The 20,998-nt window shown below is 42.4% G+C and overlaps 1 protein-coding gene across 1 annotated transcript in view; it reads right to left on the minus strand.

Moving 5' to 3' along the window:
• Positions 1-19,150, minus strand: part of LOC117400354 (dipeptidyl aminopeptidase-like protein 6) — a 279,665-nt gene extending 260,515 nt beyond the window's left edge. Inside the window, exon 1 of the mRNA XM_034000187.3 lies at positions 18,385-19,150. Coding sequence (XP_033856078.1) covers positions 18,385-18,447 — 63 coding nt within the window. The 5' untranslated portion in view covers positions 18,448-19,150. The remainder of the gene's footprint in view (positions 1-18,384) is intronic.
• Between the last annotated feature and the right edge of the window lie 1,848 nt (positions 19,151-20,998).

The raw sequence follows: 20,998 nt of genomic DNA on the forward strand, positions 1-20,998 counted from the left end.
TGTACATTACATTTTACCATGGTCCTTAGACTGCAGTATACCTCCAAGTGTAGTTTTTCAGGAATTTATGCAAAAATCTCTTTCCAGCAGAGGGCAAACTAACTCCAACCTGAAGTCTATATAATATGAGACAGGCATTCAATTTTGCCAAAAACAATTCTAACCTTAAACTATGACACCCCCCACCCCCCAAATTTTTTTTTTTAGCTGAAAGTTTTTAATAAACAATGTACAAATAATGCTCATGTCAATAGGAAAAGTAGTTGCTCTGTGCATTAATGAATTAGATACAGACTTCACACTGATTGATTACGCTTTCCTGTTGTTAATTATTATTATTTATTTATTAGCAGGCACCCTTATCCAGGGCAACTTAAAATTGTTACAAGATATCACATTATACACATTATACCTTATTTCACATTATACAGATATCACATTATTTATACAGCTGGCTTTTTACTGGAGCAATCTAGGTAAAGTACCTTGCTCAAGGGTACAGCAGCAGTGTCCCCCACCTGGCATTGAACCCACAACCCTCCGGTCAAGAGTCCAGAGCCCTAACCACTACTCCACACTGCTGCTATAGTGCTACTTTGGATGTTAACATTTGATGTTTTTTTTTTAACACTGGACACTGCAATTTCTTTCTTACAGAAGCCCTTTATTTTAGTGGGCCGCAAATGTCACGTGTTTATATATTTTTTAAATGTAACTACTTTTATTGTAGCATATATGTGGTTTTTCATGACGTGCTTTTGCATTGCACATTATAGCTTTAAAGATTAGTGTTTGTTTGGTGAAAATATATCAAATGACAAAACAGTGGGCATACTGCAGCAACGTTTAATTAGATTTCAAAAGTCAATAAATATATTAAATGCACTTTTTGATTCTTTAGCGTGACTCTGTGCTGTGCTCTACCTTTGAATTTTAAGCATGCCTAATTATAAGTGTAATCCACCTACTTAATGTTAAAAATACTCTACAATAGGGGCTCCCGAGTGGCGCATCCAGTAAAGGCGCTCCTCGCAGGATGTGCCCTATAGCCTGGAGATCGCTGGTTCGAATCCAGGCTATGTCACAGCTGACCGTGACCGAGAGTTCCTAGGGGGCGGCGCACAATTGGCTGAGCGCTGCCCGGGTAGGGAGGGCTTAGGTCGGCAGGGGAATCCACGGCTCACCGCGCATCAGCGACCCCTGTGGCCGATAGGGCGCCTGTGGCTCTGCAGCGGAGTCGCCAGGTCTGTGTTGTCCTCCGGCACTATAGGTCTGGTAGCATTGCTGTGGATCTGCAGTGCGAAAAATGACGGCTTGGAAGGAGCACGTTTCGGAGGACGCGTGTTTCAGCCTCCGTTTCCTGAGTCGGCGGGGGGGTTGCGAGCGGTGAGCCGGGGATACAGATAATAATTGGGCATGCTAAATTGGGGTGAAAACCGGGGTAAAAATAATTGGCGACGACTAAATTTAAAAAAAAATAAAAATAAAAAAATACTCTGCAATAATGCCTTCAATTTCACCCCTGCCTAAGTCAAATATATATATATTGTAGCATGTCGGCCAGGCAGAAGATAAACAGCGACGACGCTCTTAGGAAATTGATGCTCTTTTATTGATGCTGTTTTCACTGGCAGGTTCAAAGTCCACAGTTATGACAGCAACGCTGCTTCCAGAAACAAAAGAGTCCCAAACTGGTGGGCACAGACCCTTTTTATTCCCTTGCTTCCGCCCCATTATATGCAAATGAGGATGTGGAAACCCACGCACATTCTATTGGCCCTACCCTTGAACTTGACCCAATAAGAACAGACATTTTAACAGCCACTCACCTCAGACATACCCAAAAGACTAATAACACAATGAGTTTACAGACGGAGCACAACAAAAGAAAACGTTTCCTGAAAATAGAAATGTAACCATTACCGAATGCGTATTAAGACCTGAAACCTGAGTAAGATACAACAAAGCTGCTCAGCCCCGTCTCTTAGACACAGTCATGCCCACCCCGAGGGTATAAAGGACTGCACGCACAGATGTCAGCAATGTCGTGCAATCATGGACGCAGCGACCTTGAAGGTTAATGGTTACATTTATATTTCATGGAACCAGGGTTAGGACAATAACCTAACGTTCCCTTTCAAGTAGAAAATGTAACCATTACCAAATGGGCCAGTATATCCAAATTGTCACAAGGGCAAGATTGCCGAGGCTGCCTTGGGCGTTCCCACTCGGAACCCCAGTAACAAGTAGTTAGAGCAAAAAACTTGAGGGAGAAACTCACTATGCCTGTGTTGTAATAGTCAACTGAGAAGCCACTCAACACTCTAGTTCCAAAACCAGGGTTTTGAGGATCCGCGATCTAAGTCTGTTGAACCTAGTAAAGGTATGGGGAGTAGCCTGCACCGCTGCATTGCAAGTGTCCTTGACAGATGCACCCTGGAATAAAGCCCACGAAGTTGTCATGCCCTTGAAGGAATGGGCTTTCTGGAGGGGACAAGTTGGCCAGCTCATAGGCAGTCCTGACTGTGTCTGCTATCCATTTGGACAGCCTCGGACTGCTTCCAACTTTTTGTCTTGTCAACGTAGCATGCCAGGGCCCGCACTGGGCAGAGCATATGGAGCTGCAGCTCCCTGTCAGACTGGAAGGAGACGGAAGGAAGCCTCCAATTCCACAGACTGGTTGACATGGAATGCTGAGATAGTCTTCGGCAAATGGCAGGATTGGTACGGAGCGTAACCCTTGTCCTGGCCTCTATAAAAATTAAGCAGGCCCTCACTAAGGAGAAAGCCTGTATCTCGCTCACCTGCTTTGTGAAGGTGATAGCAAGCAACAGTCACTTGAGCAATAAATATTTCAGCTCAGCTGAATGCATGGGCTCAAATGGAGGCTTCAAGAGTGCATTAAGCACCATGTTTAACCTCCAGCAAGGAACAAGTCCTTCATAGCTGGCCGAAGCCGCCGAACATCTTTAAAAAATTGCCCCACCAGGAAGCTGAGGTCCTGGGGAGACCGAGTCAATTTTAACATGGCAAGCCAAATGGCTGCCAGATAGACCTTTAATATAGAGAGCTATTTCCCCTCATCAAACAGGTCCTCCAAAAATAATTGCAGCATTACTGCCATGGGACAAGTCGTGTGGCAGGACCCACGAGGTAGACCCCACGTCTGAAAGACGCTCTACCTGTACCCGTACTGGGAATGCGTTGACGCTGCTCCGGCATTTTGTAAGGTGTCAATAACCCTAATCGGACAGACCCAAATGGCTCAATGCAGCTATTCAGGGCCCAAACCCAGAACTACAGGCTCGATGGGTCGGTATGCTATAAGGTCCCTCGTGCCTGCTCGGTCACGGCGCTTGGGCAGTCTCCACGGCTGCCTGCTCAGAAGCTGCATCAGGGTTTAAAACCAGAATCTCCTGGACCAATAAGGGGCTACTAGGAGCACCTTGGCCTGGTCCTGCCTGATTTTCTCCAGACACAGTAGGAGCAAGACGAGCTGAGGGAAGGCAAAAGGAGGTCCGCTGCCCAGTTTTTCACCCTGGGCGTATGTAGTGCCTGCAGTGAGAGGAGGTTCTCGTGTGCCCAGCGCAAAAGCTTACAGCCCATGCGATGGAGACTGGGCGACCTGAGGCCTCCTTGGTGGTTGATGTAAGCCACCACTGTTGTGCTGTCTGCACGGACAAGCACATGCCTCCCTCGAACCTTGTGCAACAAATGCTGTAAGGCCAGGTAAACTGCCTGCAGTTCCAAACATTTATGTAGAGACCCTACCAAGGAGGGTTCCACACCCCTGCGCCCCACTGCCATTCCACACAGTGCTCCAGCCCAGGCTGGACGCATCAGTGGTGACGACCTACCTTCTGGTGACACTGCCCAGCTCTACGCTGACGTGCAGATAGGCAGGCTGTTTCCACCAAGAGTGTGCCTTTAGACCATAGCAAGACACTGTCAATAGGTGGGCACGGTTCAACGCTCACTGAGAAACCCTGCTGTTGAACCAGGCCTGCAGAGGCCGCATTCGCAAGAGACCAAAAGGTAGGGTCCGAGAAGCTGCTGCCCAGATGTTTCTGGAACATCACTACCGTGAGTGCCCTGTTGAGCGAAATAGTTCGAACATGCGACTATTCTCTGCATTCTGCCGACAGAGCGGGCAGCATGGACCTGGAGTCCAAACCCACTCCTAGATAGGAGGCTGTCTGAGAAGACGTGAGCTGGCTTGTCGCCTGACTCATTGTAAAGCCCAACCGTTGAAAGTGGCCGGTGACAAGTTCTGTCTGTGCTGTCCTTTGTCGATTCCCACACGCGATGAGAGCTTTCCATCATTTTGTCTACCTTGGGCCATCCAACAGCGGCGCTTTGTCCCCATAAGGCACGCGTGCCTGGGAAAGCCAAAGCTGCCTGCATGCAGCAACCAGCACTGCCAGGTTTCTACCTACAGCCTGCGCATTCAGTTTTGTCAGACGTAGCAGGTTCTTATTAACCAGGCGTAGCTCATCCAGCTGTTGGGGTGAGAGCCTGTGACAATCAGAGAGGGACCTCAGCAAAGAGGACTAGGCTACCAGAATGCTATTAAAGTTGCCCAGCCGGGCGGCAAATGCACTGGCTGAATAGACACGCTTGAGGATCACTTCCGAAACCCGGTACTGTTTATTGGGACAGATAGCGTCCTTGCACAGGAGCATTAAAACTAGGGGCCTGTACTAACGCAGCAATTGTAGCCTCTACCGGCAGAAATTGGGCAGACCCAGTTTTTCTGCATCGTGCATCTTATATAGGGTGTTCATAGACCAGGAAACAGCAACAGCTGTAGACGAGTGACCTCATGACGACTGGATCTCAAAAAGAAAATCTGGGTGCACTGGGGGGGGGGGGGGGGGTGACACAGGGGCTCGTCCTCAAAAATGGACTGCCTCACCTTCCGTAGGGCAGAGTACTTGCAAACTGCAGTGGCCCTCTGGATCAGTAGCATGAACTCTGCTGACAGGGGCAGCCTAACCGCAGGAGATGTGCTGTCTGACTCCACGTCCTCAGACGGGAACACCAGCTCCTGTTGACAGGAGGGGCAGGCTGCGGCAAACGTTCACGCAGTAATTCTGTGAACACCATTCCTTGGTGGGAAACTGCAGCCCAGAGTTCCATCAGCTCTGAGTCCACCCATCGCTTGGAATGGCGACTCTTCTTCCTCAGGGGAGGCGAGGTAGAGGAGGATGAGGAAGACCGTGAAGACAGCTTCCTGCATGGGCTGTTTTCCCAGTTGCATCGTCTGCTCTTCCTTGGCACAGAGCCATGGGGTGAGGATGCAGTCATCTCTCTACCAGAGGATGATGGGGAAGAGCGCTGTGCAGGAGTGAGGGATGCAGAGTAGAGAAATGAGCACAAAACTCGCAAAAACTGCGATTCACCTATGTCCTTTGTGTGCTCTGGCCCCAAGCAGGCTTGCTTGTCTTCAACAGACAGACTGGCCTTGCATGTCTCGCAGGGATAAAACCAAGGCATTATCAATCAATCAATCAATCAATATTTTATACAGCACCTTTCATAGTGGACCACCATCACAAAGCACTTTACAAGATACAGTAACAAAAAAAAAAGCATAATACATTAAATACAGTGAAAAATGCATAATACATGAAATGCAGTGAAAAACAATGCATAATACATTGAATACAAGGCTAGGATGTAAAAAGAATTCTAAAACATTGTGGATGCGAGAAAAATAAAGTAGCAACAACACAACAGTTAATAACAGATATCAGGCTTAAACAGCATGGAAAGGAAGGGAGAATAAGTGGGTCTTGAGAGTTGATTTAAAGCAAGCTACGGTGGGAGCATCACGCACCACAGCTCAGAGAGGGTTCCAAAGAGTCTGAGCCATAAAGCTAAATGAGCGTTCTCCAAGTGTGGTGCATTTTTGCTTGGGGACAACAAGTAGGCCAGAGTCGGAGGACCTCAGCTTGCGGGCAGGGACATAGCAGGTCAGCAGGTTGAAGAGGTACCCAGGATCTGTCTGATGAAGGGCATTGTAGGCGAGCACGAGAGTTTTGAAAGTAATCCTGAACTATGCAGGTAGTAATGCAGTGTACAGTAATACTGTACAGGTGCTGCTTCAGCTGCTTAAAGTATAGTAACCGAGCTGTTCAAGCCTGAACAAGACCGTCTTGGTACCGGACCGGGGATGTAAGCCCTGGTCGATAGTGGGTCAGAACCGGGACGGTATCAGGTCGGTCTTGTACCGGTGTGGTAACGTCGGTCCCAGTTCGGTATGGTACGGTACCGGGAATGGACCGGGTCGGGACCTCAGTACCGGTATGGTATGGGTCTACCAGTCCGCAGTTACTGCGGGTACCACTGTGCACCGTGGGACATATTCCCTGAATATGATAATACATGAACGTGTATTAGAAATGTAACTGGATTCGTTAATGAAACTGTGTGGCTTGAGAAACAGGGCAAACTGCTATGTCTTGAGAAGGGGGCCTCTGGCTTGCAGACATACTGAACTATGTGACCTACTGATTAGAGGACCGGCACCTGAACTGGATTAGGCTGAGCGGACAGTTGAATTATGTACAGATAATTCACACGTGCAACAACAATCGTTTTGACGCAAGGAGGAAATAAACTAGTGATGTCCCAGTGGAAAAGGACATTAAAACATCAAGGGACTGTGAGTTTAAAAAAAGGCAAGATACACAAATGATCTCATGAAAGTGGCTATTTAGCAGAGGAAAAAGACTATAAATATCCAAGCAAAATTAAACATTTTGCGCTCCACATCGAATGCTAAACAAGGTGCTGTCACTCTGCAACTCCAGGACTGCCTAAAAACAGAACCAAGACAGGACTCTGCCTGAAACAGACCCAAGAGGAGGAATCAAGCTGCAAGCAAGTCACTACCACAAGCAAAGAGACTGAGGCCTGGCTGGAGGTCTGCCATAAAACTTACAGCGACTGTTATCAGACAAACCAGTCTAGGTCTGCTGTGCACCTAAAACCACAGTATCCAAAAGAGACTGTGCACTACTACCGGCATGACTAAAGATTCAGCGAAGAGGACAGAGCGGACGGGCGCTGTTGTGCATCCTATAGCGAGGACTGAGGACTTTGTTGCAGCTGTTTGTTGATTCTATCAAGAATTGAAAGCTTTATTGCCAAGTTTGATCCAACGTGGGATTGAAGATTTCATTGTGAGAGGAGAGCTTTTTGTACTGGACACCTCAACAGATTGAGTTTCCAAAACCGCAGACCAAAAGTCTAAGCTTCAAGGAACTGTTGAGTATAATTCCAGTTGCATTTTCCTTTCATGGAACTTAATTAATTGTAACACATTCACATAGAATTGAACTGTTAATTATTTAGTTTGTACACTTTGCGTGTGAAATAACTTTTAGTGAAACTTGATGAAGTAACTAGAAGTAATCTACCTCATTGTTGTATGAAGAATTTCTTTAAAAGTAAACTTGCCATATACTTAATCTATATACCATTAATAAGCTTAATGTGATATATTCCAAGATTGTCTGCATCATCTCAGTTGAGGCTGTGTGTCTGGATATGGACGTGTGTGTGGGCAAGCTACTACGTCACAGCCTGCTTGCTTGCTCGAGTGCTGCTGGTGTGTGAGGAGACAGGCGGTGTCATATTTCAATGGCCTGCTAGTCAAGTTAAGGCAGTGAGAGTTTTGAATTGTGTTTTGTGCTTAGCGACTAAGAGATTTACTTTCTAACTTTTCTGATTTCTGTTTATTATTTGTGTACTTCATAAAATACCACTATTGATCAAACATTCCTTGTGTCTGCACGTGAATGTGTGTTCATAGTTTTTTTTTTTAACAAAATCTAAATCACTTTTAATGTTAGTGCACATATAATGCATGCAAATAATGGTTATTTTATTTATGCCTACTTAGCAGAAATTAAATAACAATCTAAATTGAAATAAAATAAAACTTTTGAAAAAAGGATGTGTGTTTTTAGACATCTTCATCATCTTCCTCGTCGGTCGGGAGTCCAGTATCTCTCAGACGTATTTAAGGAGGCGTATGTGAAGGTGTATGCGTATGCTTTTTTATTAAAGCTACACCACTAAATACGTGTTTAGACATCTTCATCATCTTCCTCGTCGGCCGGGAGTCCAGTATCTCTCAGACGTATTTAAGGAGGCATATGTGAAGGCATATGCGTATGCTTTTTTATTAAAGCTACACCACTAAATACGTGTTTTACTTTTTGCTTGCATGGATACAAAACTTAAATGAATATGTAAATATTATATTATAACACTCATATAGTGTGTGTTAGCTATGACAATTCCAACAAAATATCGCTGTTCTGTGATCATTTAAAAGCTAAATCCACTTCTGCAGTAGGATCACAATAATTCTAGTATTTTGGATCAAAGTAATCCAGATCTTTAAATTCTGAAAAACTCAACTGCAACATTTAATCGTGATTAAAAGTGCGATCGGATTACCAAAACGAAATCCTGAACAGTAATCCTGATCGCATTTCGATGTTTTGAAAAACCCAATTGCACAATATAATCCAGATCAAACATGGAAATCCGATTACCAAAGTTTTGAAAAACCGGCCCCTGGGGTTCAAAATCTCATTTTAGTGCCCTGCGTCTTGTTTTTCATGTGGCTACAGATAAATACCTAAGAATAACTGTTGCCACTGCAGAAAACACTGAAGGCATGTTGTGAAAAATCCAAGTTTAACGGTAATAAAAACAAAATTAAAATCTTGACTGCTTTCCCAGACAGACAGCACGGAATGAACCCAGCAGAAGCAATATAGTAAGAACAAACAAAAGAACAAGGTTCAGCATTTCACCTAAAGTAATTCTGTTCTGTACTTTAAGTTATCTAACTTAATCAGCAGCTCACAATTATTGCGTAAGAGCCGTTCTTTCAATGCGACAGTGTGCATTTCACCGATATATAGCGTTTCAAACTTAAACTGATCCTATCTTCTCTGAAACTTCTAAACAAACAATATTTAGCAAGAACTAAAATGTTACTGCATACTGACAGTGATCAATCATCTACATTTTATTTATCTAGTTGATAAGATTTTGTGAAATGTACCAAACATTTTTGTTAGTTTGTTGCTGATATCTTATTTAATTAATTACTCTGATCATCAAACAACATTTTATTGTGCTTAAGATTAAATGAAAATAGGCACTATTCCATGTGTGGTGTTAACCATCCAATGAGACAATGGCAGTGTAATTATGTGTTCATGACATGTAACAGTTAAAACATTTAGAAGCCAATACAATGTACATGATGTTCCAAGTATTAATCACTTGTTATACCCACTTTCTATGTTGCATGTTAAAGAAAACCGTAATGTGCATTTAAACATAATAATAATAATAATAATAATAATAATAATAATAATAGAAAACTTTTCAACTTTGCCCTGGATACCTGCATCATTTCTGAGTATCACCTGCCAACCAATACTAAAGATGGAAGTTGATGACATATAGCTCAGCCGTTAGCTTTAGACTTTGGAGTTTGCTTGCTTTACTGATCTGTCCAAGGCCTATGTGGCAGTCCATCAGCTCATCGTAGCTGTTGGAGATATTCTCAGGAACATGGTGCGTGAAGGGAGATGATGCAGCACTTAGTGCAAGGTGTGCACCTCGCTGCAGCTTACAGCTCTATCAATGTTTAAAACAATAATAGTTTCTGTTTCCTCTCCCTTTTCATCCCAGAGTGCACCACTGAAAATAAAAAAAAACTCTGTAGCATTAGGTTTGATGTCCATTGTAATTGTGTTTACAGTAGTTCTGAAATAAGGAGATAATGTAATGTACAGTATAGGGTGTATCTTATTGTGTATGAAAGTTCATCTCACACAGCTTGGGCGGTTTGTCTACTCAAACTGTGCAAGGTGATGCCTCTTATAATATGAGAAACCCTACACACAAACACACGACATACTGTATTATACACATCACAAAAACTGATACTGTAGCCAAGAACTACAGTCAGTCATATTAAATACAACAAAGGCTTGCAAATACAGCATCCCATTCCCCTTTGTAGAGCCTAGTTCCAGAAAAAAAGTGTATTGCCACGTCTATTAGTGCAGACTTAAAATATTTTGTACAATACATTTGAAATTCAGTGAAAAGCTGTGTCACAATATGCATTACCCTATTCCATGGAAATCAATAGTAATTACAGTCAGGTTTCAGGCTTTTAGTTATAACAATAAATTATAAGTGCTTGAAATGCTGTGGGCCTTTAATCAATACTTGCCATGTTTCAGCAATTTATATCACAGTATTCATGGCCCCACTATATCTTAGTAATTAAGAAGTGCAAAATGACCAGGGTTCCTTTAAGTAGTCTCTTCAAAGTAGTATATTGATTTCCTACATTGAACATTAATATGTCCATTGCATTGCATGGTGTGCATGCCAATAGAAAGAACGTACATGTACAATTATTGAAAAGGGATAGACTGGTATAGTTTCAAATCTATACTGCCTTCTACAAATATCTTCCTATGTCCACCACCTGCTGGGAAAATGTATAGGTGCTAGACAAGACTGCAAGACCACTGCAGGAGCAAAAACAAGGTGCGAGAACAAAATGAGATTGGTCCAGAGCCATCCCATTATACACAAGAATAAACCTCATGGTATGAATAGGATCTTTCTGTGCTATCCTTCGACTAGCATGGGCTGTCCCAAAAAAAGAAAAAAAGAATTCCCCCGACATATAAAGCAAGGGAACTCAGAAGTGCTTTTGTAGCCTCACAGCAGCTTTCATTAACTCTGATGTGGCTTGAGCCCAGGCTTTATCAGCACATGCCCATTGCTCAAGGACTTAATCACAACTAGTGTAGGCCAGCACAAGGTCGGAACCCTTGCGTGCGCTTCTGATCTAACTTCACTGTAGATCCATGGCACTACTGAAAATGTGTATTTGATAATAAATGTAAGAAAATAAAGCAGTACTAAATTGCTTATTTATTTAAGAACATAAGAAAGTTTACAAACAAGAGGAGGCCATTCAGCCCATCTTGCTCGTTTGGTTGTTAGTAGCTTATTGATCCCAGAATCTCATCAAGCAGCTTCTTGAAGGATCCCAGGGTGTCAGCTTCAACAGCATTACTGGGGAGTTGTTCTGAATGCTGTCTAGATCATTTTGAATGACCTTTGCTGCTGCAACAGTGTTTTCCACGCCTCCTATTTTTGTGTCATCTGCAAATTTAACAAGTTTGCTTACTATACTAGAATCTAAGTCAAGAAGTTCATAGCACTGAATTCACAAGGCTGTCATTTTACTGAGCAGAATGCATCACGACAAGTCAGGAGATGATGAGAGCCAGAAAAAGAAAATTAAATATTACAACGGCTGTGGATCCATTTGTAACAGTGTGGCATATTGAATTTGTGATCTGTATAAAAGTATTACAACGGGACAAAAGGTGGCGGTGACCTGCTGGACCAGATGGTTCGTACATATTCCTGCAAGCGACAATCCAGCAGGTGGCCTATCGTCCTGTAGTACAATGTTCCGGATGTAGCTTGCCTGAATGCTTACTTGCTGTGCACATCACAGCATCCAGAATACAGAGAAGGGCTGACACACAAGTGATGCTTATTCCTACAAGAACTTGTAAGCTTAGTGGTCACACCACACATGAGAAGCAGGTTGGAAGGCAGTCCTGTCTTCCTAAAATCGTCACTGCCTCAAATGGAGAAGTGTGGTGTAGCAGTACAAGAACACACTGCACATAGCTAAGAGCAGGGTCAACTGAAGAACATATGTAATTACTGCCCTTTGAAAAAGGACCGCAAAACTCCATGATAGGCATCAAATGTGAATGCTATGTGTGCAAGGAGCACAGCCATGTTGTGTGTGCGACTGCCTGCATTGAAGATTGCTTCTTGGGTCGTTTGGTCTCTATTACATAACAATAAGAGAGTGAAGAGAGTGTGGCAAGCTGGCCTGAGCGGTGACCCGGAAGAAACACACACAGCACTACAAGGGAAATGTGAATGCGCTGCTTGCGCATTTAATAACAAAATAAAAAGTTCAAACAAAACAAAACACCGATACAAAAACAAAACGGCATGTTGGCCAAACAGACAAACAAAACGGACACGGAACAAACAAACAGGTGTCGTGCTGTATAACCAGCAGGCACAGCAATTGTTTATATCTTTAAGCTTTCCTTTGCTTTACCTCCCAACCCTTGTTCCGCCTCCGAACACAACAACCCCATGTCACCCGTGATCACTCTATTTATACACCTGTGGCCTTAATAATTTTATCATTTATTCAATTCACGGCTCCAGCCACATTCCCACGTTTTTGCAGGCAGGATTAACTGCCTCCCCGTCACCCACTATTACACACATGTGGAAAGGCTGACAGCTCCCAATTCCGGCAGCAGAAAGGCTGCTAATGGCACTGCTGTGAGCAGAGCAAGGTCCTCCTCCCGTGACACTGCTTGCAGCGGAAAGGGTGACAGCAGTGTGGCGCACTCCGGAAGTGGTGATGGCGCTAGCAGCAGCCATGCTGCTCTCAGTGCAGGACACTCTGGCAGTGGTGGTGGCGCTGCGCATTCCAGCATTCCAACTATGGTGGGTGGAGGTGGTCTCCTCACCTCTCTCCCCTTCTCTGTAGCCGGCGGTTCCCTTCTCTTGGGCTCCGGACCCAGATTTTCCAGCAGCACAACTGCTGCGGATGGAGGTGGTCGCCTCACCTCTCCCCCTTCTCTGTAGCCGGCAGTTCCCTTCTCTTGGGCTCCAGACCCAGATTTTCCAGCAGCACAACTGCTGCGGATGGAGGTGGTCGCCTCACCTCTCCCCCTTCTCTGTAGCCAGCGGTTCCCTTCTCTTGGGCTCCAGACCCAGATTTTCCAGCAGCACAACTGCTGCGGATGGAGGTGGTCGCCTCACCTCTTCCCCCTTCTCTGTAGCCGGCGGTTCCCTTCTCTTGGGCTCCAGACCCAGATTTTCCAGCAGCACAACTGCTGCGGATGGAGGTGGTCGCCTCACCTCTCCCCCTTCTCTGTAGCCAGCGGTTCCCCTTCCTTGGGCTCCGGCCCCAGACTTCCCGGCAACGCAACTGCTGCTGCTGCTGGATACAACAAAGCCCCAGGTGATGACAAGCAGGCCTCCCTGGGCAATGGCGAACTAGCCTTCCCAGACGTTGCAGGTTCGGCAGCCCTAGGCGGTGCAGGCTCAGGCAAGCAGGTAGTCTCCCTCTATCACTGGGGACTAATGCAACTCTCCCTCTGTCACGGGGGACTGGTGTGGCTCTGCTTCGCTCGCTGGGGTAGGCGTGGATCCTCCCTCTTACGCTGGAGACAGCGGGGCGTCTCCTTCTTGCACTGGAGACAGCTGGGCTTCTCCCTCTCGCACTGGAGACTGGTGCTTCCCTTTCTTGGACTCTAGACATGCGGGCTTTCCCTTCTTGAAAGCTGGAGATGCTGGCTTACCCCTCTTAGGCTGTGGACACTTCCCCCTTTTCTGTGCAGGCAGCTCCTCCTCTTCCTCTTGGAGGGGCAGCATACCACTGTGTGCCTGAACTCACCACATGCAAGACACCATCCTCGCTCCTCAAGGCCACTGAGGAGGTCTTCCAGCCCATCATTCCACTTAATTTGGGCTGTGTTGTGGTTCCCCCAAATCCAATTATCCATTCCCCCCTCTTCCCACACTTTTTTTCCCCAAAAAGATTCACCTTCAGTACTGTTCCTGGTCAGCACCATGTGTGGCAAGCTGGCCTAAGCGGTGACGTCAGACCCGGAATAAGCACACACAGCACTGCGAGTGAAATGTGAATGCGCTGCTTTTGTGTTTAATAACAAAATAAAAAGTTCAAACAAAACAAAACACTGATACAAAAACAAAACAGCACATTGGCCAAACAGACAAACAAAATGGACACGGAACAAACAAACAAACAAACAAGTATTGTGCTGGTGTATAACCAGCAGGCACAGCAATTGTTTATATCTAAGTTTTCCTTTGCTTTACCTCCCGACCCTCGTTCCGCCTCCAAACACAACAACCTATACGGTAACAGTATCCTGGGAGACAGTCAGCATGGTTTTGAGGATGCAACATCGACAATGGATAATTGCAAAGCATATGACATGGTTTATTTAGATTTCCAGAAAGCTTTTGACAAAGTCCCGCATAAAAGATTAATTCTCAAACTGAACGCAGTAGGGATTCAAGGAAATGCATGCACATGATTAGGGAGTGGTCAACATGTAGAAAACAGAAAGTACTGATAAGAGGAGAAACCTCAAAATGGGGCAAGGTAACTAGTGGAGTACCACAGGGATTAGTATTTGGTCATCTGCTATTCCTAACCTACATTAATGACTTAGATTCTGGTATAGTAAGCAAACTTGTTAAATTTGCAGATGACACAAAAATAGGAGGCGTGGCAAACACTGTTGCAGCAGCAAAGGTCATTCAAAATGATCTAGACAGCTTCAAAACTGGGCAGACACATAACATTTAATAGAGAAAAGAGTAAGGTACTGCATGCAGGCAATAAAAATGTGCATTATAAATATCATATCGGAGATACTGAAATTGGTGAAGGAATTTATGAAAAAGACCTAGGAGTTCATGTCTTCATCTAGACAATGTGGGGAAGCTATAAAAAAGGCCAACAAGATGCTCGGACATATTGTGAAAAGTGTTTAAATCAAGGGAAGTAATGTTAAAACTTTACAATGCATTAGTAAGACCTCATCTAGAATATTGTGTTCAGTTCTGGTCATCTCATTACAAAAGGGATATTGCTGCTCTAGAAAGAGTGCAAAGAAGAGCGACCAGAATTATCCCAGGTTTAAAAGGCATGTCATATGCAGACATGCTAAAAGAATTGAATCTATTCAGTCTTGAACAAAGAAGATTACGCGGTGACCTGATTAAAGCATTCTAAAAAGTATTGACAATGTCGACCCAGGGGACTTTTTCAACCTGAAAAAATAAACAAGGATCAGGGGTCACAAATGGAGATTAGATAAAGGGGCATTCAGAAAAGAAAATAGGAGGGACTTTTTTACACAAAGAATTGTGAGGGTCTGGAACCAACTCCCCAGTAATGTTGCTGAAGCTGAAACCCTGGGATCCTTCAAGAAGCTCCTTGATGAGATTCTGGGATCAATAAGCTACTAACAACCAAACGAGCAAGATGGGCCGAATGGCCTCCTCTCATTTGGAAACTTTCTTATGTTCTTAACCCTGTGTCACCCCTGATCACTCTATTTATACACCTGTGGCTGGAGCCTTAATTAATCATTTATTTCCACGTGTTTTTGCAGGGAGGATTAACTGCCTCCCTGTCACCCACTATTACACACACTTCCCCATGCTCCAATTCATACACACAATATACACACAGGGGCAGTGCACCCCACCACAGAGAGGAAGAAACAATATACACCATTATAGAGTTTAGAACATTTTTATTGTTATAAATAAGTTGGTATTGTTTTTATTTGTTCTTGTACTTGGTTCATAAATCTCTTTGGTATATAATATACAGGCTTTTGTATGACCTTATACAAGACATTTAACATCTCATTAAATAAAGGGATCAATCTTTTTTGAGCAAATATACATTATTGCTTGTACAAATCTTCCAGACTGACCTCTGGAATGGTGTTGAGTATCTTAGGGCTGTATCTTAGGGTTAAGAAAATAAATACTTTGGAGTTTGGGGAGGAGTATGGATATTGCTGTTTTGTGGGAGTTTGGACAGCCTAGATAAGGCTTTTTTTTCTTCTTCAAACTAAACATTTAAAATAAAAGAAACTTGAATTTAACCAAAAAGTTTTGACATGCCTAGTTCAGGCTTGCATTGCTCCTCCACATGCTCAAATCATAATGAATTGTTACCATGACTCAGGGGGCAGTAGTAAAGGCTTCCAGTCTTAAACCAGGGCAGCAGTGTGGAGTAGTGGTTAGGTCTCTGGACTCTTGACCGGAGGGTCGTTAGTTCAATCCCAGGTGGGGGACACTGCTGCTGTACCCTTGAGCAAGGTACTTTACCTAGATTGCTCCAGTAAAAACCCAACTGTATAAATGGGTAATTGTATGTAAAAATAATGTGATATCTTGTAACAACTGTAAGTCGCCCTGGATAAGGGCGTCTGCTAAGAAATAAATAATAATAATAATAATAATAATAATAATAATAATAATAATAATAATAATAATAATAATAATAATAAACCAGCAAGCTATTTAAACTCCTACTCAAGCCTGTCTCCTTTAGATTTGCATTTTTTACCCCTACGTTCCACCCCTTCACCACCTCTGCAACTGCATCTCCCTCTGGGGACAGGCAAAGCTCACCACCCCTCCTAAATGAGACCCATACCCAAATACCCAATACTGATGTTTCTCTCTCTATTCTGCTTGAATCCACCACCCACTCTCCTTCCTCTTCCACCTAGACCCTTGGTGTCACCCTTGACCCCTCCCTCTCCTACTCTCAGCACATCTCTACTCTGGCACACTCCTGTCGCTTCTTCCTCAGCAACATACTCAGAATTCGCCCCTTCCTCACTGACTACTCCACGCAGATCCTAGTTCAGGCCCTGGTACTGTCCCGTCTTGACTACTGCTACTCCCTCATTTCTCGCACGCTACACCGCTCCAAAGATCTCTACACTGGCTCCCTATCACTGCTCGCATCCAATTTAAAACTCTTGTACTCACCTAATCGCTGTCTTGACCTTTCTGCTCCCCCCTCCTATCTCCAGACTATCATTTCTCCCTACACCCCGTCTGCTCCTCCACCTCCTGCAGACACTGGACTTTACTCATATGAACAAATATTTACTATAACTCAACTGCTCTTAGCCAAACTCGCTCTTACTTGTAATTTACTGTCCTCTTTATTTTGCTCTTACTTGAATTTGATCTTATTGTACTTTCATAACTGCTCTTACCTGTATTATGATATTCTGTAATGTGACATTTTATAATGTGATAACTTGTAATGTGATATGTTATAATGCGATACTTTGGACTGTTATATTTTGTAACAATTGTAAGTCGCCCTGGATAAGGGCATCTGCTGAGAAATAAATAAATAAATAAATAAATACATAAATACAACATTGCATAACACAATTCTTTCTAACACTCAATGTCCAATTAAATGTCATTTATAATACACTAAAACAAAGAGGTATAAGGTATTGATTGTAGACATTTTCTATACAATATACTCTACACCTACATCTTCACTCACAATATCAATCACACTTTTTGGAGTCAATTCTGCCTGGCATACAGTCCAATATATCCATGCTTGTTTCATGCAACAGTCTTTTTTTCTACTTTAATTTTCATCTAACGAATGACTCAGAAAAGCAGAGAGCTTACCAGTAGTATCCTTGTGCAGCAGTTAAAAAGGTCCCTCCTAAAGGAAGGGGTCTTTTCTGATTGCTGCACCACTACACTGCTGGTAGGCTGTAGTATACTGTCAAATCAAATGATTTTTATTTAACAGTCATCAATAAACCAAAATGTAAAGTTTAAAAACACTTTGAATGAATCGATCATTAAAACACTGGACTCTATGCCAGGCAGAATCAATTTCAGGTATTGATTTCTGTATTACTTTTACTAGGAATGAAGGTTTTTTTTTTTTTTTTTGCATTTACAACTTTTTTTTTTTTTAAATCACAAATCCATTAATATATAAATAAACAAAACATTAATACCATAAATTGCATCATCCACCTCCATTTCCTCTACTCTATAGAGCATGTAAAACGTGTAATATAATACCACAGGGTATCACATAAGATTAAGACATTTAAAGCTTTATTATGGGCATCATTAGTCACGTGTGCTTAATTATACCCAACGACACGAGACAGGTGTAAGTAATTAAGCTCATAACACAGTCTGGAATTATTTCAACTGCTACTGTACATGATTGGGTACTAATCTGTTACCCTGGGTGTAAGTTACACACTGAGGAATAAATTCAATTAACTTTTAGACTGGAGAAAATAGAATTCTTGCAATAAACTGAGTGGACTATTGATCAAAATCTGCTCTTTTTATTGAATAATGTTAATAGGTTAAAGTTAATCAAATTGGACCCAGAGCATAATTACAAATACAGCCAATGCAAATTGTGAGCTACCCATTTTTACGCAGTATATACAGTAACCGCTCTTTATTGGTGTCAGAAAGCAAAACAAAAAAAAATAGGTTTATCCCCAATACAGATAAAAAAAAACATTTAAACAGTAGATGAACGTGCACTTGTACTTTATAACCCATGTAATAAACAGCATTTACATGAAAACACTACAGCACATACAGATAAAAAAACCAGTTTATTTTGTGGGTTCCTACCTTGGGTCCTTTGGCGGAACTGCCTCTGCTGATGCTGTTACTTACTCCTGCCGTTTGATTCATGTTCTTAAAAACACCCCGAGCTTGCCTTAAGACGACTTCAAAACAGACGTTAAAATTGAAAGCTAAATCTATTTAAACGCTTCTTGTTTTTTTTTCTTTACTGTTCTTTTTTGAGTGTGTTCAGAAGAAGTGTTACAAAAAAATCTCGGTGACCATTAATGATTAAAAAAAAAAAGAAAAAGAAAAAAAAAGTTTCTTTGGAGATGCAAGAAGCGGTAGCGCAGAGAACCCTGGCGTGCGTTAATGGCGCTCTTGTTTATTTTCAGATGTCGTGAAATTGTTTTTTTTGTCTGTCTTCTACTGCTGTTCTCCTTCCTGAAGAAATGTGTAGACCAAACACCAGTACAACTAAAAGTCCCGACCATCCAAACGGTATACTGAAATTATGCTAAGCTTGCCACCTCGGCGGTTGACGTTTGTTCAGAAAGAAACTTTAAAATGCAAGGGGATGTGCTGGTAAGTTTCAGGTGGGCGAGTCTACTCCAGCTGCCGGGCAGAAGAATCCCTGTACAAAGTGAAACCCACGACGTCTCTCACTTGACAACCCCCCGCTTTCAGTAAACAACACAGCTCTTTTCCTTTTTTTATTATGCCTAGTAAAAAGAGACCGCAATTAAAAAGACACAGATATGATATCGCTGCCTGGGTTATTGTGGGGCCATCCGGAGGAGAGCAGCGCACGTGTCCCAGGATTTCTCAGAGCTGTCGAAAGGTGGCACGCGAGCCCCTAAGTGGAGCTCCAGCCTACATTATATTCAAGCTGCAGCAGGTCAGTAGGAATCGGCAGAATTCAAAGCAGTGTTCGAGTTAGTTTGTAATTAAACATGACATTTGCTCTGTGTGTTTGATAGATTTAGTCCCCGTTGTTAATAAGCAGGGTTAATAATATAATAGATTATAAATCAGTCGAGTTCTTAGACCCTTCTCCTTTTCATTAACTCATATATCTGAAATAATAATAATTATTCACACATTCCTCCATATTGTTAGCAAAAAGTTCCAGTCATTGCTTTTTTAATAAAAATTAAAAAAGCAAATTAATAATATGCAATTATTGTAGCCAAGAGAGATTTACATATCAGTTGGGCTCAGGATTGGAAAAAATGATATATATATATATATATATATATATATATATATATATATATATATATATATATATATATATATATTATGAGGCTGTGTGGTCCAGTAGTTAAAGAAAAGGGCTTGTAACCAGGTTAAAATCCCACCTCAGCCACTGACTCGTGTGACCCTGAGCAAGTCACTTAACCTCCTTGTGCTCCGTCTTTCGGGTAATATGTAGTTGTAAGTGACTCTGCAGCTGATACATAGTTCACACCCTAGTCTCTGTAAGTTACCTTGGATAAAGGCATCTGCTAATATATATATATATATATATATATATATATATATATATATATATATATATATATATATATATATAATTGTTTACACCTGCATTGGTTATGATGTTTGCAGTTATTCTGTCACTGTTCTTGCAGTTATTTATGCTGTGTTTTAAGTGTTTTGATGCACCTGTGCTAAGGTGCTCACACCTGCTTGCCATAGATACATGTAACAGGTGTCTTTACAGTAATAAGAGCCAGCACCATCTAGTGATCTGTCACTTTGGACTGAGCATCCTTCAGTTGTTCTGGCAATACACTGCTGTACAGCAGATGGTGCTGGTGCTTACTTACATAAAGACACTTTGGCTGATCTAGCCTACATTACATATGTCTATGGCAGGTAATTCAAACTGTAGAGCAGCTCTGGAATTCATAGTCAAAGCATCTAGTCTTTATTAAAAACAAAAAAGCATAATCCTTACAGAATAAATATTGCCACCTTTATAAACACATCCATGTCTACGACTGATCAATTAATCACCAATGAAAAGACATAAATAACTGTGAATTAAAATAATGCTTTTAGCATCTTTCTTGAATGATTAATAAGCAATACTGCAGTTATTCCAGAGAGAACCAGGCATTGCATTAGACTCCATTATACTGTAACCAATGCTGAGGACATGACACCACTGAACTGGAAATGTGTGTGCTGGCCTTCATAATAACTAGGACACAACACTTTACCAGCAGTGTCAATAGGAATCCCATTACCCATAAGGATATGCTTGCTAGATGCCCATTCATCCAATTGATAAGCATTTTTACATTAGGCACAGTTAAGCGTGCATACAAGTTTTGAAGGTTAGGTCAAGGGTCTCTGAAAAATGTAGAAATGCTAAAAAAAAAAAAAAAAAAACAAGTTGTGAGTAAATTTATTTATCACTAATTATAGCATAACTGCCCCCCATGGAACCCATCATTCATTGTACAAATGCTTGTGTCAGGCTATTGTATTCCTCCTGCAATGCAGTTGCTATCTCTGCTGTAATTTAATAGATTTGTAATAGTCCTCATCCTTTCTTGTTATTATACCAATTGCCAAATGCTTTTTGAAGCTTTCTTTTTTAACACTTGGCTATTTCCTGCAGTGCCAAAGTTTAAGACACTTTCAAAGAAAATATAACAGTGCAAGCCGG

This window comes from Acipenser ruthenus, chromosome 4 (assembly GCF_902713425.1).
Source record: "Acipenser ruthenus chromosome 4, fAciRut3.2 maternal haplotype, whole genome shotgun sequence".
NCBI lineage: Eukaryota > Metazoa > Chordata > Actinopteri > Acipenseriformes > Acipenseridae > Acipenser > Acipenser ruthenus.